A 22,222-nucleotide genomic window follows, 5' to 3' on the forward strand; every position below is an offset into this window, starting at 1 on the left:
ATTTAGAATTACCCAGGCTTTCTCATTGGTTATAATTTTATGTTGTTAACTAGTGAACTGCATGATGCCTTTATAAGAGTGTCTAAAGTTACATATTATTGGAGAAAGTAAATTAAGTCTCCCACATATAATGCCCTAATTATGGTTAGAAAAAACACCTAAGCCTGACCAGTGGCGCAGTGGATAGAGGTCGCCAGCTTGAGCGCGGGCTCATCTGGTTTGAGCAAAGCTCACTAGCTTGGACCAAGGTCACTGGCTTGAGCAAGGGGTTACTCAGTCTGCTAAAGGCCCATGGTCAAGGCACATATGAGAAAGCAATCAATGAACAATTAAGGTGTCACAATGGAAAACTGATGATTGATGCTTCTCAGCTCTCTCCGTTCCTGTCTGTTTGTCCCTATCTATCCCTCTTTCTGACTCTCTCTCGATGTCTCTGTAAAAAAAAAAAAAAAAAAATATATATATATATATATATATATATATATATATATATGGTCTACCGGAAAGTTCTGTCCGTTTCTATCAAAACAAGTTTCGACACATAGTAAGCACATGTTTATTTGGCGCATGTGTGCCTCTATTTTTATCACTTAAAGTATACATACTGACGTAGCAAATTAACTAAAAGTTGGTTCACGTTAGTCTTATGTGTGAAGTGATAGTGTACCCATGGCTACTGATAAAGTTCATTTACGCCACTGTATTGTGTATGAATTTCAACAAGGAAGAAATGCTACAGAAGCATGTAGAAGTTTATTGAAAGTGTTTGGTGAAGGTACAGTTTCTGATAGGACATGCAGAAGATGGTTTGAAAAATTCAAAACAGGTGATTTCGACCTTTCTGATAAGCCACGTTCTGGGCAACCATCTTTTATCAAAGACGATGTTGTTAAGACCATGTTGGAGCAAGATCCTTTTCTGACAACATCGGAGATCGCAGAAAGGCTTAATTCAGCTCAGCAAACCATTTTGGACCATATTCGGAAGATAGGAGTGGTGCGGAAATATATTATTTAATAAAGTTGATTGACGGTAAGAAAAATTTGTATTTTGTTTTATTCCAAAAACAGACAGAACTTTCTGGTAGACCGTGTTTGTGTGTGTGTGTGTGTGTGTGTGTGTGTGTGTGTGTGTGTATATAAATAAAGGAAAAAAAAAACCCTAAGATGTGACTTTACCCCTTTGAATAGTGAGTTTTTTCATGCTCTCTGACCCCCGGGAGTGAGTTTTTTTTTTTTCCAAAAAATAAAATTAGTTCCATTTACAGTTTTATTAACTTAAATCATGTTTGTTTGATAATCAACTTATGGAAACAAGAACATACATTTGCTTTTTTTTAATGTTGCCTTACACATTTTTAAAATAAAAATTTTTGTTATCTGATGTTGAGGAGGCACGAGGACGTAATGAATGCTTGTACTCAAAGGGTTAAAATGCAAGGTAATGTGTTGGAGGGGATAAATGGTGGTAGGAGACTCGACTTGGGGTAGTGAACACACAATACAGCGTACAGATGTCGTTTTATAGTATTGTATACTTGAAACCTGTATAATTTTGTTAACCAGTGTCAAGCCAATAAATGCAATCAGAGGGCAAAACGTTTTTTTTTAGTGTAATTTCTAGGCTGGACTTGTATCCCACAGAAGGCCAATGTGGTTAATATTTGCACTGTAATAATACTTTTCAAAAATTATTTGTATATCATTAATTAACAATGACATCAGTGAAAGGACTGGTTAGATTATAAACCACTGGCCTACTTCTTTCTGAGAAATAGGACCCATGGCAATACCTACTTTTTCCATATGGTCATCGTATCACTTTGCACTAGCAGTGGTCGGCAAACTCATTAGTCAACAGAGCCAAATATCAACAGTACAATGATTGAAATTTCTTTTGAGAGCCAGAGCCAAACTTTTTAAACTTAAACTATATAGGTAGGTACATTCCTTATTGAGGTAGTGCCTGCATGTGGTATTTTGTGGAAGAGCCACACTCATGGGGCCGAAGAGCCGCAGTTTGCCAACCAGGGCACTAAAGAACACCAGGTCTTTTGGCTAAGAAAGTTAAGTATTCTTTATCAGCTAGCCTCAAACTTGTAGGACTGATCACATCATCAAATTGGACAGTTCTCTGAAGCTTTTTCAAACTCAGTGCAACCTTGGAGTTTCCTCTGATTACCAAACTGTCTGACTTTATGAAGAGACAAGAAAGCGAGAAAGCCCTGCCACAGGCTGGTGGTCCCCTCCAGATCCTGCCATCCTGCCTGTTCCTTCCGTCTCCAAAAATATTCCAAGCTGATTGCTAAAGACGTTTATTCTTAACATGAGGTCAGATCTTGGTATGTTATTCCAGTCAGTAACTAGCTTTGTTGTTTTTAGTTTTTTGTTTGCTTTGTTTTATTTTTTGCAGTCATCAGTCATCCCATGGGAACATGGTTTGAGTTTGTCTATATAATTATTAAGTGTCTATGAACATCAGATTTGTTGGCTATCTTCAAGGTGATACACATAAAAGCAGTGACATGAAATTATGTTCTTAATTTGAAATCCAATGGGAAAAGACCTCTGATACAATGCGAATTTCATATTAGAAGGGAGATTCAGCTTGCAAACACTTATTGAGCCCTTACTATGTGCCAAGCCTCCACTGCAGCTGATTATATAACTGGTATGCTATTGCAACAGAATTCCTGCCCGGGACTTTGTGTAGCCTCGGGTCAGATAAGAAGGGGAGAAGGGGGATTAATTGCTGGGGCTGGCATCTGGAAAGGAGCCTGTAGGCATATCTCAGGTATTTTTATAGTCTGCCGGATACCAAGAACTATAGAATAGAAGTTTAACTGGGCCTCAACCCTTTAATAAATGGTGTTAAAACATTTTTCCCCCCAGGACAGCGATGGTGACAAAAGCGATGACAATTTAGTTGTGGATGTGTCTAATGAGGTAACCATTCTCTTTATCACTTATGTTCAGATTGACTTGTGAGGAAAAAAGTGGAGCCCACAGTATGCTGGTGTCTTGCACCTTTATACATTAAGAACTCAATGATTGTTCATGGATGGAACAATAATGCTCTGACTTGAACTTTTTTTTTTTCTTTAAAAAAGAAAATCTGTTTCCTTCATTATTTTGGATTCCTGAATTGGGTTTCTGGTGCTCATTTTCTTCCTGTGCCCTCTGGGCAAAGTAATAAGCATGAAGAGGGATATGAGTGTTCTTAGATTTTTTTTTTTCTTTATGGTATCTAATCTGAGTGTATTTGCAAACACCATCCTTTTAATTTAAACAGTGTCAGTGCGCAGGCCCTCGTGTCCCCTAAATCTGAAGGACTTTCAGCATTTCCTTTACTTTAAACAATTAGTGTGGAAATAGGAGTGTGTAAGGGAAAGACCTGTCCCTTGTAAGCAAAATCATGGAAACTTTGCTTCTGCTTGTTGAGGACCCTTCTTCTCCAAGAGCAAGCCCTGCCCACTCACCCAGGGAAAACGGGATAGACAAAACCCGCCTGCTAAAGAAAGATGCTTCCAGCAGCCCCGCGTCGACAGCCTCCTCGGGAAGTTCCACTTCTTTGAAATCCAAAGAAATGAGCTTGGTAGGTAATAAGAACTCTCACTTGCCTATTTATCAGTTGAGTTTTCTTTGTGGACCCTAATGTATTTGACATGTAGGGTTTTTACTGATTGAGAATATGTTTAAGTGGTCAGAAGTGACACTCATTCTTCTGTTATTTGTTCCCATACAGGGTTACTTTTCCCCTCATTTGTCTCTTTTGAGCCATGATTAGAGAGAAGCTTCCCTGTCTGTTACCTTCCTACTTGGGGGATATGTTCCTAGCACAGGCTCTCAGAAACTTCCCAGTTAGCAAATGGTTCAAACCTCTTAGGTCCTGAGAAGCCCTCGTTTTCTTAAGCTGTCTGTTTTTACCTGGTTTTGACTGAACCACCCTGTAGGGGCACGTTGTGATCAGGCTGCTGGTCAGTTCGGTGATGTACACATGGCAGCACTGGGGGAAGCCCGGAACTGGTAGAGCAGGGGTCGGGAACCTTTTTGGCTGAGAGAGCCATGAACGCCACATATTTTAAAATATAATTCCGTGAGAGCCATACAACGACCCGTGTACGTTATGCATTATCCAATAAAAATTTGGTGTTGTCCCAGAGGACAGCTGTGCTTGGCTCTAGCCAGCCGCAACCATGAACATGAGCGGTAGGAAATTAATGGATTGTAATACATGAGAATGTTTTATATTTTTAACATTATTATTATTTTTTTTATTAAAGATTTTCTGTGAGCCAGATGCAGCCATCAAAAGAGCCACACCTGGCTTGCGAGCCATAGGTTCCTGCCTCCTGGGTAGAGGAAGGGCATGCCACAGAGCCCGTTTCCTTTCAGTCATTCAGCAAACACTGTGGAGCGTGTCATCCTTTACCTCACACTAACTGAGCTATAAGAACCTGGCCACTAATCCTTACACTTGTCTGTACTTATTATGCCATTTCACTGATGGGGAGGGAAGCCTGAGGAACTTGCCAGTTTATATAGCCCGTCCAGTTCAAAGCCAGACAGAGCTGGGTGTCTCTCTAGCCCGAGTTCTTCCCTACTGCACCGAAGCACGTCTCAGTGAAAGGTTGAGAAGCACAAGGAGATGCTCTATAACCCTGCTGTAGTCTTGACTTCTGTACTAGGGGTCCACACTGGTGATACAGGCAAGTGGGCAATGGTGCTTAACTCCAAAGGGCTCTCTGTTCGTTTTAGGCACATCTCTCAAACACACTGATGGCACAAATCGAGGGATGCTGGTTTATGTTTCTTAAAATCAGCAGCTTTGCTGTCTCTCACCATTAGTCTCATTCCTACTGCCTTTAAAGGCAAGATTGGAAAAGAGGTCTTCCCTCTGACATTCTTGGTGAACAGGCATTTGTTTCTGAGTGACCAGAAGCTTTCCTTTGGATGGTCATCCTTCTAACTTGGCCTACAGCCAAAGTCCACAAGCCTGATGGAAAAATACTTTTTAAAATAAAATCTGCGGAGAAAGAAGTGTGATTGTGTTCTCTGTCTTTAGCTAGCGTTTTAATTCTGGCAGGAAGAGGAAAGGTCAACATTTCTCGCTCACAATTTAATGCTGTCAACATTGTGTGGATTTATGAAAATTGGCTGAGGGAGTAGCTAGAAGGTGCCCAGTGTCCCAGCTGCTGTTGTGATAAATTGTGTAATATGGCTTGGATTAAAAATAATACTCATTTAATTTGTTTAATGATACCAGCATGAAAAAGCCAGCACGCCTGTTCTGAAATCCAGCACACCGACGCCTCGGAGCGACATGCCAACGCCGGGCACCAGCACCACTCCAGGACTCCGGCCAGGCCTCGGCAAGCCTCCAGCCATGGACCCCCTCGTTAACCAAGCGGGTAGGGCATCGCCTCTGGTGCTTTGTCTTGTTTTTCCCTTCTCAGCTCGATTCGTCATCTGTTCATGTTGTGACGCAATTTCCCCGTGAACGTGAAATGTTCTTACCTCCTGCCTCCCTCCTTCCTAATCTCTGAAAAGCCATGATAAGAAACAGACGCTCATCCCTGGGTTTCAGCAGCTGCACCCTGTTCAATCTCCAACTGTTTACATTTGGTTTTCTTTCATTTCCAAATAATCCAAATCCAAGGGACTTCAATAACATTTCTGATAATTATTCTGAATATAAGCTCCTTCCCAAACTATCATTGTGTGTTTTGAGTTTGCTAATATTGACTGAAACAGCCTGTCTGGCCGGCCCAAGTGTGTTTCTTGCTTATTTAATTGGCTGGTTTTCTGCCGGCCCGTCAGGAATCAGAGACCTCTCCCTCTCCTTCAGCAGACATTGGGAGAGTTTCACTGGGACTCCAGCCTGTGAATAAACTCCTGATTTTCAACTTGACCTTCCTCCCTGGGAAAGAAAAAGTAACATCCAGTGCCCAGAAGGAAAAGAGGCACCAGAATATTCCTTCCAAACCCGTGCTCTGGTTACGTAAATCCAGGATCGGGTTTGTATTTGGAGTTGGTCCCAGGGAATGGAAAGTTCGGACTGAAGGAGAAAGCTTGGATTTTATCAAGAACACCTTTTGAGTTAAGTCAGGTGATCAGGGAATGTCTGTGCCTCAGTTTGCGTTGCATGAATTGGGTGCAGTCCTGCTGCTTAAATTCCCCCTGGCTACCCAGGGCCACCAAGGAGGAAATGTGTGGGCAGCGGTCCCCTGGGGTCTGTTCTTTCCCAGAGGCAGGTTGAGCTCTGGGGAAGAAGGGATCCTTTGTACAAACTGAAGGTGATTAACCAGCCCCCAGCCTCCTCTCCTTTTCCTTCCCCTACTGAATGGCCCTCCAGCCGGATCTGAGTGGACAGTTGAGTCATGTGTGGCTTGTGCTTTCTTGCAGCAGCCGGCCTGAGGACGCCACTGGCAGTGCCCGGCCCGTACCCAGCCCCATTCGGGATGGTGCCCCACGCGGGCATGAACGGCGAGCTGACCAGCCCTGGGGCCGCCTATGCTAGCCTTCACAACATGTCCCCGCAGATGAGCGCTGCGGCCGCCGCGGCTGCAGTGGTGGCCTATGGGCGACCCCCTATGGTAAGTGGCTGTGGGAGCTCAGAGAGCCAGATGTGGGCCTGGGTGGCAGCCCCCATGCCTCGGAAACAAAGACTCAGTGTCCTCACAGTGCCCACCTTCGTCTTGTGTTCATCCACTTGCCACTTCATTCAGTTATGGCCGAACGCTCCTTGCTTTCCTGTGTTTGTGGATGAAAAAGGCAGTGTTTAGGAGCCACGTTAGCGGTTCAGGGGACATCTGGTTTTCTCCCACTAAAGTAGTTATTTTTTTTTGGAAGGCGATGAAATGACTCAAGTAGCTCACAGAAGCCTTTTCATTCATTTTCTTGAGGGTTTTTTTTTCCCCTTTAATTCTTAGGAGAAAATACTTGAGAAGTCATAACTTATTTTTCCATGCCTGTATTAGTTTATACCCCAAAGTGTGGCTTAGGTGTAAGAAGTGATCTAAGTGCAGCAGGCGGAAACACAAAGAGGGACTGAAATCCCAGGGTGCGTTGTCCCTCTGCCGCTGTGTGAACGGCTCGTTTTTGACCAGGAAGACGCAGGACTGCATGTGACGGGCAAAACTGAATGTGGGACCCTTGACTGTATCAGTAAATGGGGATAGATGATAACCCATAGCAAATAAAAGTCTGTAACTATTTTCTCATGGTTGTTTGAAGTCTGTCATGTGCATTTCTCTCCTCTCCCCTCGTAAAATAACATTACTGCCAGTAACTTGGAGTGAGAGTCAAGTTTATTGGTTCTTCCTTTATGTTGCACTAGGAGGGAAGGCACTGCAGTGGGGGGCAGGATAGTTTAAAGCCAAGTGGGCAATTGAGGGACTAGGTACTGTCATTAAGGTGCAAAACCATGTATGAATCCTTAAGGATTAACTCACACCAGTGGGGGAGATTTTGCCTGCTAGGGACATTCGGTAATGTCTAAAGATACTTTGATTGTCACAACTGGAGGATGCTTTGGAACTTAGAGGGTAGCGTCCAAGGATGCTGCTAAACATCCTTCCTTCTGCAGGACAGCCGCCAACAGAGAACTATCTGGCCCACAGTGTCGATAGTGGCCGGGCTGAGAAATGCTGGCTGAGACAGCATACTGCTCTGTGTGCTTGCTTGGACAAGCAGAATGACCTAAGTTCACAGGAAGTGTTAACCATGAGAGGCTGGTTCATAGTGCACAAGAGATCACACTCCATTCCACCTCCCCAAAAAGAAGTATGCCCTGTAGTAGTTAGAGGTGGTTGTATTCCTTCTTGTATTATAATATTTACTTTGGAAAATGCTAGCACATGTTCCTGTTTATGTTGCTTTGGGAATCTATGAGTTTCCAGTGAGGAGTCTATAGAAATGTTCACAAAGTGCCTCCCCTGTATAATCCGAGTCTGAGATGCCTTACTTTGTTTCTAGGTTGGGTTTGATCCTCCCCCTCACATGCGAGTACCTACGATCCCTCCCAACTTGGCAGGAATCCCTGGGGGGAAACCGTAAGTACCTCTCTCTCCCTCCTCGGTTTTATTTTCAAGGGTTTTATTTTCAAGGCGGTAACTTAGTCATGGGTATTAGCAGACTAGAATTCCAAAGGGAGCACAGGCCTGGGCGTTTCCAAGGAGATTTCTAGTGTCTTTTCCTGGGGAGTGTTAACACTTGCTATAAATAAGCACCTTGTAGGTGTCATGCCTCTGTCTTCTCACTGTGGGTGAGCTCATGCATTTAGTTATTTCTGGCGAGAAACTGGGAGGCAGGGCGAGGAGGGCTGCAAGAACCAGGTGCGGTTGGCCCTCCTCCCTTGAGCCTTCTTCAGAAAGCGGCTCTGCCCACTCTGTGGTTAGAGGGTCGCTGCAGGGGATTTTCGGCAGGACTGTGTTGTGGGCAGTGAGCTGTCACGAACTCTCGACATCTCAGAAATTAGAGACGTGTTGTCTCTGTACCCAGCTCAGTGCTACCTTTTCCTTCTTTTGGTGGAAAAGGGAGTTGTGCAAAGGATATGTTGGCCTCCAAGCAGAGTTTTGCTGAGCACCTTGCTCTGAGGCATCCGGAATTAGGAAAAGCAGAGCAGCTCTGTGGGAAGGCATGAAGGATAGATTCAAGGGCAAAAAGAGCGTTCAGCATTCGAAAAACCTTGTTGGTTATTCCTCCAGAGTCAGTTGAAATCATTTGTTTCTTATAATGTTAGGCACTAGAAATGTGATTTCAAAGAATTCCTGAAGTTCTCAATTTTTGTATGAGGCAAAATTGAAATATGTCTTACTTCCCAGCAAGTTCTCTGCATTTCCCTGGGATAGAAGAGAGCAGAAAGTTTGATACTGTTTGATTTTTCTAAATAGGGATACATGTCATGGGATTTCAGTTTATTTCTGTTCTACCCTTTATCTTTGTGTGTTTATAAGGGAAACATAAATTAAAGTTGAAAGCCAACATTATTACTGCATGATTTTAAGTGGTCCATTCAACTGCCTGGTCATCTTTGTTTGATTCTGATTGGAGCCTTGTTTCAGCAAAACCAGGAGCATGAGGAAAAATGGAATTCTTTATTCCCATCACCTGCTCTTCGGAAAGCCAAATTCTCTTACTGCAAATTTCGTGCATTATAGTATCTACTTCTTAGTAGTTGGATTGATGATGATGATGATGATGATGATGATGATATGAGGCTTTCCTCTACCCTAGGGACTGGTAGATTGAAGGTGACATCTAGGCCCAGGGAAGAGCAGGGTTGCAGAGTGGGACAGTGTTGCAAATGCTGACTTAGCTGGTAGGTTCCTTCCGATTAGATGCCCATGAACTGTTCTGCTGTGTGTGCTCTTGGGTGTGCTGCCCGCGGCCAGCCCAGGATGGGCCTTGGCACTTACGGGTTTTCTTTTATGTGTTTGCTAACAGAGTATCTGTGGTGTGGCCTGCTGCCTGGTGAGTTGATAAAGGGCAATGATTAAATAATAATAAAAGGCAGTAATTAATAGTCACTATGACTCTTTGGAGAAAGAATGGGCCAATAACGCTAAATTCAGCCAACCATGAAAGAAAGCCCGTTTCAGAGTCTTTGGCTGGAGGTGTGCCCCGCTGCCAAGACCCTACTTTGAATGGGGTATGTGAGGTCCTTGAGTGGGAATGTGGGCAGAGCTCTGAACTACAGTGTTGGTCCTTACAGCTGGTGTGCAGGGGACGGTTAACAGAGACCCAGTTCCTTATCATTGTGTTTGTGTGTGGCATGTGTTTGTATACAGTGTTGAGGGTGTTTGTATTCAGTGTTGTATGTGTTAATAATGTGATTAGACACAAGTTTAAACCTTCGGTGAGCAACTACTGGTGTCATGTTTTAGAGCCAAAATGTTCATGTGCTTGGCTTGTGAGCACCTTGGGTTTGTGTTCACAGCAGCATAAATAGGATATGACAGTGGGACAAGGACAGTGGGCTCAGTGACAAAGTTGTGAGAGGGTGCTTTTTTCTCCTTCCCCTCAGTCAAGTGGCCATTGGCTGTTGGTCTCTGGCTCTGAGCAGTCATTGCTGTCTAAAACTATTAAAATGTATTATTTTAGGATTCTCTTTCAAGTGTGAGGTGTGAGCATAGGATGTGAGCAGGATGGAGTTAATGTCAGAGGGCAAAATGAACTTCCCTTCGCCAGGATCTGGGTTCTCCAGGCTCACTCCCACATCAATCCATTAATTAGTAACTGTTCTCACCGGTTAGTGAAGTAATGCTGCCTGAGGCAGTGCCTCGCAAGCAGTGGTGATGACAGACCAGTTTTTTCCTAGTACTGCAGATTGATAGTCTTGTTACATACAACACAGGTGAATGGGTAGGTGGTGGTGCGGGGTACAAATTATCCCAGTTTTTTAGTGCAAGAGTCATGAACTGACTGTGGTTGTACAAACCTTTCCCATGAGTGTATAATGGCAAATGTCTGCAGACCTCACTTTAAACAGCACTGGTCTGAGACACTTAAGAGAAAGGTCACAAATCAGTATGTTCTGAGTTGGATGAACAAAGTGAGAAAGGCTTTGCAAGTGTCATTCTCTGAGAAATACCAAGCAAAATATTTGGATGGCTATTCAAGGATGTTTGCGTGAGAATTGGGTGGCAAGCCTAGTGCTGGGTGCTGGGCATGCTCCAGGCAAGAGAACATTCACCTCCCTGCCTGGGGGGCCCACAGATAATGGTGGAGACCTTACAGGAACAATGACTACTTTAGTTATGGTTTTGATCAGTGATAAGTGCTGTGAAGACAGTGGTAAAGACTGACCAAAATTAGGAATGGCAGGGCTTCCTGTGGTGAGACTGACACACTGAAAACTGAAGCTTATGCAGGAAGGAATGAGCCCACAGGGAAAGGGGGCAGAGAGGGTAGGTTGTTGGGAACAGAATGAGATACGCTCCCAACACAGGGAGCTTGGGGAATCATGTGCAAATGGATGACTGCCTCCTAAAAGTAGTACAGCCAGACGAGTAACGTTGGAGCTGGAGGTACCTTGAAATGCCTCCAGTGTAAGTGATCATTGGGGGCTCAAGTCTTCTCCGGGTAGCCTCACCAAGTGGCCGTGCACCTCTGACCAGGCGTGTCTAGGGATGGTCTAGGGACGGGGCCTCAGTGCCGCCTGGAGCAGTCTATTTTCTCCAGCTGTGTGAACACTCTTCCAGCCCTTGATCTGAGATCTGTCTCCCTGGAACTTTTACCCATCAATCCTGATTTTTTCCTCTACCCCCTGAGACCACACAGAGTGCCGCTCATCCATCATCCCCACGACAGCTCTTCAGATATGTTTGGAGACCACCATCTGCCACGAGGCGTCTCTCCTGGCTGACTACGTCCATGCTTCTGCCCTATCTTGTAGGATGTGATTTCAGGTTCCTGTACCATCTGCTCACTAAAGTCTACAGTCCCCTCCTTCCTGTCCTGTCTTCCACAGATTTCATCAGGACTTGCTGCATAGGCATAGGGGACCCTATTGGCAGCTTACAGCCTAGTGATGGAGAGACAACATTAATCAAATAATCACACACAGAAAATGCCTAATTATAACTGACTTAAGAGCTGTGACAGAGAGGAACTCTTCTATGAAAGCTTGTGACAGGCTAGTCCCATGGTGGGGGTTGGGGTGAGGGTCAAGGAAGAATTCTCAGAAGTGTTTTCTGAGCTCATTAACCCCATAGGAGCAAGACATAAAACTCTAGGTGGAGGAACCAGCATATTCAAAAGGCCCTGTGGCCTACATTCTTTTTATCTTAGTGGGCTGGAGCAAGATGAATCACTTCACTATTCTGTACTTGATTTTTTTTTTTTTTTTTTTTTTTTTTTTTTTACAGAGACAGAGAGAGAGTCAGAGAAAGGGATAGACAGGGACAGAGAGATGAGAGGCATCAATCATTAGTTTTTCGTTGCGCATTGCGACACCTTAATTGTTCATTGATTGCTTTCCCATATGTGCCTTGACCCACGGGCCTTCAGCAGACCGAGTAACCCCTTGCTGGAGCCAGCGACCTTGGGCTCAAGCTGGCAACTTCAGGGTCTCGAACCTGGGTCCTCTGCATCCCAGTCCAACGCTCTATCCACTGTGCCACCATCCGGTCAGGCTACTTGATTTTGATGTTAAAGTCATCTCTGATCTCCAGTCGGGTTTCGCAGTTGACATGGTCGTTTTCTCTCTCCCACCAGTCCTCCTGAGTTCTCCATCTTTGTTGAAGGCATAGTTCTCAATCTCTTTGACATCTCAGCCCAAACTTCAGCCTTTGTTTCTTCTTTATTTAACTCCCATTTTACCCAGCCTTTTAATTTGTTAAAATCCTCGCTTATTTTATGCCCGTTTTGTCATTAGAACCCTTGATGAGTCTTCCCTTTCTAAAGTATTTTATCTGGTCTGATCCATTTCTTCCTCGGAGGTCTTCAGAAGCTGCACGTCGGCCCTGCTGTGGTATCCAAGGCCCTTGTGGCACTGTCACTCTAGCCTGCTTTTCCAGGCTCATGTCTGTGTTTGTATCTTGTGCCCCGGCCTGACGGAACAGCCACTTCCTCCTTGGTTCCTCCCTCGCTCCGAATGGCTCCTTCTCCCCAGCCTTCTCCTCTTCCCGGAGCAGTGTTTTCTGTTCAGAGACCGCTGTAGTCGCTGCCTTCTTCAGGAGGCCGTGCTGATGACTTCCCTTACATGATTTCTCTCCAGTAGCACCTTGCGACATCTCGTGACACTTTGTCACACTTTGGCCTCCAGTAAATTCATGTCTATATGTCATTTCTGCCTGCTTCTTCCCCACTAGAGGCTCCTTTGAGCATAGACACCCAGCGAGCAAATGTCGGCTGCCTTGACCGGGTGGGAGATGAGCCCAGGACTGTGGAGACCCCGGTAGTCAGCCTTCCCAAAGGAAATGAGCGTTTTGCATCTTAGAGTTAAGTGGTGCTTGGTTTATAACTAGTAAGTCCTGACTACTTGTTTCCAGTCAGCCTTCCCAAAGGAAATGAGCGTTTTGCATCTTAGAGTTAAGTGGTGCTTGGTTTATAACTAGTAAGTCCTGACTACTTGTTTCCAAACCCTCGATGTGAGATTTATTTAGTATTACTTGGCCGGCATCACTGATGAGAGAAATTTGGAAGTTTAGTCAGGGTGACATCTCTTTGTCATACTTTAGGCCTTCTTCCTCCCACTCCCCCAAGATTTTGTCTAGCCCTGGAGCACTGCTTTTCTCCATAAGTACCGGGGCTGTGCTCCACCTGCCTCCCGTAGTAGCACCTAAAGACCAGTGATAACTCGGACTAATAATAGTTTGGCATAAGATTCCAGCTTAGTTCCAGGTTCCTTCACCCTGTGTTTTAATGCTAGACATGTAATTGAGACATCTTCCACCCACTTGTTTAGTGTTTAAATAAATCTTTATAGTACCTTTTAGTATTCGGAGCCTAAAGTGAAAAGAAAATGTTAACTATGTTTGGAGTAAAATTGCCTCTTAGGAAAACATGTTTTGCAGCAGAGAAGAGAGGCCACCCCTGGTTTCTAGCCAAGACGACACTTCAGTGGCCAGCATCCCCGCCCCCCCGAGTTTGCTTCTGAGTCCTATGTTGACCATGTCTAGATTCCACAGCTGGTTTACTTGGTGGATTGGAAAATTAATTTAGCCCTCTTTTTTACCTGTTATGACATTTGGGTGTTTTTGTCTATTAAATACCGAAAGTAGCACGCCTGTTTTGTGCTTTATTCTCACCATGTGGGTTTAGTTTAACTTCTGTTTTTCTACCCTTTGATGATCTGGGAATGTGGAGCTGATTTCTTGAGATTATGTTGACATGTGAGGCCCCTTCTTTTGATGTGAGATATGTTTAGCTGCTGGACAATTGTCCCTCCCTTCTCTCCCTCTTCTCTTCTTCAAAATGATGCTTATCAGATACAAGTGTAGTTTGCACAGTTCTTGTGTAGATAATGCTGTTTGCCTGTAGTGGTGGGACTCTTGGCTACAATTTTTTAATTTGAGCTTTGAAATGGCTCCATTTTAAACTGCTGTCTCTCTCACTTGTGGCCCAGCAGTCTCTCAGTGTGTGTCTTCGTCCTGCAGTGGAGCCTTGTTGCTGCCTCAGCACATCCACACGTTTGGAAAGATTTAATTGATGGGGAGAAGGACTTAGAACTCAGATTTGTAAATGCTGACTCTGGCCAGAGAGCCTACAGGTTTATCAACTAGGCCATTTCTTCTTCTTTTCTCTGTCGAGTAGTTTACTTTTTCATATCCATTTACTTTTTCTGCATTTGCCTTTTAAAAAATGAGAATAGCAGTATAGTCATTTGTAGTGAACAAACGACATAAGGAAACAGTTTTCTATCTTAATGCTTTGAAGTCCTCAACTTGTCACTTAATTGTTAATAAAGCCTTCTCTGCCCTGTTGGGACACCAAACTGGAAACGCCCTGTGAAAGAAGTAAATGATTTTATAGATGTTATGAGTGAGACATGCAGATCCTAAGCAAGGTTAAAGGCAAGTGTGTTATCTTGGCACAGAGGGAGATTTTACCACAGTAGGTGAGTGAAATTCCTGAGAAACTATTTTTTTGCTGAAATTTTGGAATAATATATCTCTGATTTTCTTGTGACCTCAGCGCACACTCTTCCACTCCCCAGCCGCTGCCTTCACTATCCCAGTGCCTGAGGCTCCTGCAGAGTCAGGACTGAGGTTATTCTCCTCTATTTTAGGATGAGCCAGATGTCCCGGCCCGCCCAGCCTCCTGCGCCCAGGGCTCTATACAGAGCTGCACTGATAATGTCGATTTGCCTGAGGTCTCTCTTTGTGCAGGGGTTGGTGTCTCCACCAAATGTCAAAGGCTGTACTCCTATGGAATCTAAGGTAAAGGTCAGGGCTCCACTTTTGTAACTGGCCTGCCCTGGGCTTGAATCTTGGCTCCCTCCGGGTATTAGCCAGGTGGGCTATCACTGGCTCTAGTACTGCTTCTCCTCTGAATAATCAGGGGCAGTGAGCTGCCTCTGGGACGCGGGAACCACAGGTCCAGTCTCCGTGTACTTCATATCTTTTCTGGAGGTGCTTCCCCACATAACTTCATTTTCTCCCCGCCTCAGCAGCCAGGTCTGCAGGGCAGGCTTTGTCACAGCGCATTATGAGAGTAGGGAAATAGTGCCTGAGTGTTCTGTGTGATCCCCACATCTTCTTAGTGACTAAACCAAGCCTCTCACCTGTGCCTCCTCACTTCCTATAGCTGACGGCATTCTTTTCAGGGACAGGCCACAGGCTCGGGCCTGCCGCCTGTGACCTGAGCTGCCGTCGCCTCGGCTTGCTTTGGGAGGCTCCAGCGTCCTCGGGTTCTTCAGGCTTTGGTTTCACTTTATTAATACAGTTGCTTTCATTGCCTTCGGTTCACATCGGCTCTCGGGACTGCTTCGAGAGTTGACACCGTCTCAGCGGTATTGGACGTGACAACCAGACAGTCATGGGGAAAGTTGACTGGCATAACCAGGGGGTCAGAGGACTCTCCACGTTCTTGTTGTAGATGACTTTTCTTGCCAGGCCAACCTTTCACACTTCGGTTTACAAGTGATGAGGTGGCAGTGAGCAACTCGGTGTGTTCAGACTCATTTTCTGTGTGCCAGCTTTGTGCTAGCTGGTGGTCATCCCACCTGACCCTGAAAAACTGTGGAATGAGAAAGACAGAAATGTAAGCACGGCAGTAAATAGTCACGGTGTGAGATGTGCCATAGTCGAGAGGCTGCGGATGACGTTGGATCCTGGAAGAGAATCGTGCCGCCTGGTGGGGTGGTTGTGGCAGGTGAGGGAAGGAAGAAGAGAGTGCACTTCAGAGGGGGTGGTGCTATTATTCTAGGCAGGAGGGAACAGTTTGTGCACACCATGGAGATGCAACAGCCCCAGGATTTTAGGGGACTGGCCTATTCCACGTGGCTGGGAGCTTAGGGTACAGGATGGTTGCATGAAATGAGGCCTAATTGTGAAGGGCTTGGTCCCTAAAGAGCTTGAACAGTGAGTAAGGGTTTTAAGGCATGATCAAACTTTTGATACCTGATAGTATAGCAAGAAATCCCATGTCAAGTGCGCTCAGGCCACAGGCAACAGGGCCTTGGCCACAGCCACTATCTCCAGGGTCTGTGGTTCTTCATTACTGTTTACTGGATTCTGCTGCTGCCGTTTCTATCTATTTACAGTGAACTAGTAAATCTGTAAACACCTGTTTTCCTTTGGCCACAGAACACAGTTTAGTTTTATTAACAGGAGCCAGCCTGCCAGGAAAAAACCACCCTGCTTCCCAGAACAGTCTTGTTTTCCAGTTTGCCACCAGTGCTGCAAGGAGTCCCGGTGGGGACTCTGAGTTCCTTCCGCTGCGCTGTGTGCCCAGTAAGTGAGGATTCTCCTGCTCCGAACATGTGTGATTTCCATTCATGTTTATGTCTGTGATGTCCAGTGAGCTTGATTCTTTTCAGTTCTACAAACCAGGTTTCACATTAAGATACTGATCAGCAGGTGCTTGGTTCAGAATGCTGGATGGGGGCTCCATTTTCTTCCTTGGGTACAGGTAGGTGGCCTTAGCAGTGTCGCTCTAGTGAGACTCTAGGGACAGACAGTTCTTTCTTTCCCGCAGTTTGCCACAATCCTACTCAATCATTCTCCTCTTTGCCAAGTGCTGTCTCCCCACCCTCCTATGTCTTTGAACTTCCTGACTTTTTGTGCCTGTATATTGCCCTGTGCCTCCTGACTCCCACCCTGCACCTCCCTTCCTTTCCTCCGACCCTGACCCTCACACTTGTCCACTGGTCCAGATAAGAGCCCTTGTTTCACCATATTCTCTCTCTCCTTTCAAAGTCAGGAATGTTTAGCATGACACTGTCATTGGTGGGAGGCCCCTGCAGGTGTCAAGTTCTGCATGAGTGTTCTGCACTTTTCGCTGTGATCTCTTAATCTTTACAACAACCCCTTCGACCCTCACATTTTACTATTATTTCTACGTTGTGGATCAGCAGACAGACACATGATAGGTCGCATGATAGGTGGTGAGGCCAGTGCGCTGGAGCTTCGCATCTCAGGTTCATTTAAACCAAAGTCTGAACTCTCAACTTGGCTGTGGACCTAGTGTAACATACATGTTCATCTGTCAGGGGCCCTCCCCTCAAGTTTATCTTGAGTACACAATTGAATCTAAAGATTTTAGTTGAGATCAACATATAGGAAAATACATGAATAGTATGTGTATAGCTCAGTGACTTTTCCCCAACAGCACTGTTGATGCTCACCTTCTGGTCACCCAAGGTAACCATTCCTCAGACTTTGGGGTTTTGCCTATGATTGAACTTCTGTAAATGCAGTCACACCAGGTGCATTCTTTTGTGACTGGCCTCTTTTCTGAATTTGGGCTTGAGAGATACTCATGAATATTCTCTGTAAACTCCCCTTCCTGGCCGATTTCACCTTTCCTAGTTCCTCAGTCAGAAGAGCAGGCAGGTTTCCTTCGGGCTGCCTTTGACATCGTCACGGTGCGCCATCCGCCTGACCTCTTCTCACAGACAGTCCTGGTCTGCCTCAGGTGAATAACTAATAACTAACTCCAGACCGTCTCGTCTTCTCCCCTGGTTTTTGCTTTCAGTTCACCCCTCTTTGAGACCCTCTTGCCCTTGGCGTCGTTCTGGTTTGTTCATTTGATTGGGCTCTCGGCACTGCGGGCAGCAGCAGCCTCCTCCAAGGCCCGGGGATTGACATATTAACATCCATGGGGGTCTCCCCCAGGGCGGACAACTGTTGGCAGGTCCTAGCAGCAGTTCAGTGCACAGTGAATCGATTTGAAATTGCTTCCGTGTGAAGATCACCAACGTCCTGTGCAGTTCAGAGAGGAGGACACCTGGGAGCGAGATGGTATCTCCCCAGGACAGCGGTATAACACGACAGCGCTGCGTCTGTACCTTGTGCGTCTGCTTTGATCTGGAACGCTTAACTCTGTAGTGAGCAGGGCTCCAGTGGAGGCAGGAAGAAAGTCCCTCTAGAAATCAGAATTGGCACAAGGGCTCCTGATGGAAATGTGGCCTGCACAGAAGCTGATTTATGGCAGACAGAGAGGCCAGCCTTCCCCTGTGCCATGATGCCCACAGCACAGCAGACCGTGAGAGGCTGGCTCTTCTCTCCCCATGCCAACCATTGTTCTACCCAGCTACGTTTAACTCCATTCTTTTTACTTTTGTTTTCTAAGATTTTATTTGTTAATTTTTAGAGAGAGGAGAGAGACAGAAAGGGGGTGGGTAGAGTGGGAAGCATCAATTTATAGCAGTTGCTTCTTGTGTGTGCCTCGACCCTACAAGGCTGGGGTTTCGAACCAGCAGTCTCAGCATTCCAGGTCGAACGCTTTACCCACTGCGCCACCACACATCAGGCGAATTCAATTTTTTACAATCACAATTTATATTCAGTATTATTTTGTGTAAGTTTTCTTCAACAGCAATAAAAATGTTATTTGATTTCAAATATGATAAATGGCATAGGTCTAATTTAACTATATAATGTGCATGTATTGAAATACCATGTGGACTTGATACATTACTAAGGACATCAAAGTATACAATTGGATTAAAAAATAGGAGAGTTAGGCCCTGGCTGGTTGGCTCAGCGGTAGAGCGTCAGCCTGGCGTGCGGGGGACCCGGGTTCGATTCCCGGCCAGGGCACATAGGAGAAGCGCCCATTTGCTTCTCCACCCCCCCCTCCTTCCTCTCTGTCTGTCTCTCTCTTCCCCTCCCGCAGCCAAGGCTCCATTGGAGCAAAGATGGCCTGGGCGCTGGGGATGGCTCCTCGGCCTTGCCCCAGGCGCTAGAGTGGCTCTGGTCGCGGCAGAGCGACGCCCCAGAGGGGCAGAGCATCGCCCCTCGGTGGGCAGAGCATCGCCCCTGGTGGGCGTGCCGGGTGGATCCCGGTCAGGCGCATGCGGGAGTCTGTCTGACTATCTCTCCCCGTTTCCAGCTTCAGAAAAATACAAAAAAAAAAAAAAAAAAAAAAAAAAAAGGAGAGTTAGTGGTTTGGTGGCGTTAGGGTTGTGAGCTGTAGTTGTTTTAGATGCGTATTTATTTCCTAGGGCAGTCCATGTGGTTCCCATTTCGTGTGCTCAATTATTCACATTAAGACTAACATTAAGGATTTGGGCCAAGTAGCCATTTAATATTAGTTTGTTAGGACATAACAGAGATCTAAGATTGTGTTCTTGGGGGCCAGGGAGTTCTTTTAAAAGTCATGTGTTTGATCTTTTGTTTTTATAAAGGAAAAACAATAGCATATATTTTCTTTTAAAGCTAAGCAAGTGTGTGGGTTTTATGTGCAGGCTAGTAGACACAGGATATCTTATCAGTTTTCAATTTTGAGCTTGCTAAGTTATTTTACAAAATTTGAGTTAGCATTAAAATGAAAATTTAAACTCTGTATTAACACCTGTGGTCTTTAGACCTGTAAAAAGATTGCAAAGTGCCAATAACAAGTTCCAGAGAGTGCATAGATTATTCCTAGAGAGTTATCGGGAGGGAACTCTACAAACTTCATTTATTGTTTATGTATGTGGACACATAGAGAAAGTTTAATATTGAACTTCTAGATCACCAAGGGATGCTTCCAACAAGAAGGAAGTGGGAGTTGTCTTCAGTGCCATCTGCTTAATTCCATCAGTATTCCATCAGTTTGGATGTTGGGCCAAGAATATTAGTACTTCCATTCTCTAAAGTGTCTTATCTTTGTGTTTGTTTTATAACACCTGCTATAGATGAGTGCTGGGAGTTTAAATACTTTGACATTAGAGAAAAATATGTGTTCAGATTTTTGTGTGAAAACAGAAGTGTGTGCTAAAACTAAGATTAGGTTTGTATTTAACAGGAGAAGAAAACAAAAGCTTAAATAACATAAATGTTTATTTCTTTCTCCCATAATGTCGCCAAGGTCTCTGCGTCTTATCTTTCTGTTCTGTCTCCCTCAGCAATTGATTTCCATCTTCAGAGTCACCTTTTAGCCCAGAAAGGCTGCTGGAGCTCCAGCCATTTTGCTCATATTTCAGGCAGCAGGAAGAAGGAAGAGGGCAGACACATCCCCTACCCCTTAAAAAAATTTTTTTTGTTTCTTTAATAAACTTATTTCTTAGAGCAGTTTTAGGTTCACAATAAAATTTAGGGCAAAGTAGAGCTAGTTCCCTGCAGGGTCCCTTTTGTTTTAGGTTAAGAACTTCCTCTAAGTACCACCCAGCAGCTTCTGCCTACATCTCTTTGGTCAGCACAGGGACTCACCTGGCTAGAAGGAAGCTGGGAAGAGTAGTCTTGTAGCTGGGAGCTTTGCTGGAGTTCATGGCCAAGGTACAGGGAGATTGTTGAGGAGGAATCTTGACATTTCTGTCACAAAGCCATTTGACTTAGAATCTCTCTTACTTTCTCTTGGTTATGCAAAACAGAATTTAAGTTCAAGTCTCAAACTGGAACCTTTAGAAAACTGTTTTTGTCAGTGTTGAGATACACTTTTTTTGTTTGTAATTATGAGTTCTTAAGCACTCGTCATAAGCATAAAAATAATTATTTTAAATCATATGAAGAAATGATAGTTATATAAGGTACATGGATGGAGGTATTTTTTATTAATTGGGAGGCACATTTAGTGTTTTATAACGAGATTTGAATCAATGCTTTATGGAATGAATAAACAACAATTTAAAATTTTTTAAGTGCAGTATGTGTCTTTTAGTACACCTTAGATTTGTTACTCTTTTAAATTTGTTCCATCAGTAAACAACCTCAACTTACATTGATTTTAAAAAGAAATTATAACAAGTGAATCTTTTCCTTTCTTTCTCATAAAAAGCATGCTGAGGTCGTGACTAATTGGTTTACTATAAATGTTTTTCTGTTTCCTCTCCTGTCCATCTCTCTCCTCTCCAATCATCCTCTGTCCAAAAGTGCGTACTCCTTCCACGTGACAGCAGACGGGCAGATGCAGCCCGTCCCTTTCCCCCCCGACGCCCTCATTGGACCCGGCATCCCCCGACACGCTCGCCAGATCAACACCCTGAACCACGGGGAGGTGGTGTGCGCAGTGACCATCAGCAACCCCACGAGACACGTGTACACGGGAGGGAAGGGCTGCGTCAAGGTCTGGGACATCAGCCACCCCGGCAATAAGAGCCCCGTCTCTCAGCTCGACTGTCTGGTGAGTGAACAGAAACCGGTGCACCAGGGTAATTTCTCCCTGGAGACTCAATAAGGAAATAGCTGTCCAGGCCTGGGTTTTTATTCCCATTATGAGGAAATGGAAGCCCATTCTGTTTCCTGTGTTAGCTATTTAGCTCCCCCACCCTTCTCCCTTAAATGGGAAGGTTTCATTTGTTGCTCTTTTGGTAGTTTAAATCCGATGATGGATTTCTTTAAAAAAAAAAAAATTTAGAGTTGTTTACAGAAACTGTCCTTGTTTGAGTGTGTATTCAAAAGGGGGTTTTCCATTTAATGGACAGAAAGCTCAGCGAGCCCTGGACGCTGAGCGCTGCAATCCACTCCACTTTTAATTTCCCTGCAGCCATCGGATAAATATTGAACAGTAAACATTTGATAATGTAGCATTAGAACTGTTCTGAACAGGGTCTGTGTTTTCAGGGAGGCCTGGGGGGCTGGCTGGGTTTTACCACCTTAACTTCAGGAAAAGGTTAATAGAGCACACGGCAAGAAATCAGGGCAGCCATCAGCAGAGCAGGCATGGTGAGAATGCGTCCTCCAGGCACCCAGCCCCTCCCGGGGACAAGAATATCACTGTGCATTCTTCAGGATCGTAGAACATGCTGGGACAAGTCCTGATCTCTGAACTGTAACCCCAGGATTTACAGACCACATACCACTGGCCTGAGGCAGACGAAAGGCCACCCCGCCCCTGGTCTGCTGTCTGCACGTCGCTAGCGCAGACGGTGCTGTTCACCCATGCCTGCCTGGGTCCAGGCGAGACAGTGCTTCCAAGAACTGTGGCAGGGTTTTGGAGATGTTTTGGGGGGATAATTATTGGCTTTTTTATTTTTTTTTAGGGAAATAACTTAAAAAATATTTCCATTAATGAAACCTAAACATACTTAAACACAGCTGAACATTCTGTGGTAGCAGGAGTCTTTTGTAACATTCATCTCCCTTGTTTTTTTAAATTATGTGCTTAAAGTTTCTTTGATCTTCGAGCGATGG

The 22,222-nt window shown here is 44.9% G+C and overlaps 1 protein-coding gene across 4 annotated transcripts in view; it reads left to right on the plus strand.

The window, feature by feature from the left end:
• TLE1 (TLE family member 1, transcriptional corepressor) overlaps positions 1 to 22,222 on the plus strand; it is a 90,668-nt gene that overhangs the window by 61,132 nt on the left and 7,314 nt on the right. For 2 of the 4 annotated variants that reach the window (XM_066257024.1, XM_066257026.1), the window contains exons 10-15: positions 2,892 to 2,945; positions 3,442 to 3,594; positions 5,266 to 5,410; positions 6,405 to 6,595; positions 7,977 to 8,053; positions 20,963 to 21,212. In XM_066257024.1, the coding sequence (XP_066113121.1) occupies positions 2,892 to 2,945; positions 3,442 to 3,594; positions 5,266 to 5,410; positions 6,405 to 6,595; positions 7,977 to 8,053; positions 20,963 to 21,212 (870 nt within the window). The remainder of the gene's footprint in view (positions 1 to 2,891; positions 2,946 to 3,441; positions 3,595 to 5,265; positions 5,411 to 6,404; positions 6,596 to 7,976; positions 8,054 to 20,962; positions 21,213 to 22,222) is intronic. The other 2 variants (XM_066257025.1, XM_066257029.1) reach the window with 1 other exon arrangement.

The sequence above is a fragment of the Saccopteryx bilineata genome, chromosome 2 (genome assembly GCF_036850765.1).
Source record: "Saccopteryx bilineata isolate mSacBil1 chromosome 2, mSacBil1_pri_phased_curated, whole genome shotgun sequence".
Taxonomy (NCBI): Eukaryota; Metazoa; Chordata; class Mammalia; order Chiroptera; family Emballonuridae; genus Saccopteryx; species Saccopteryx bilineata.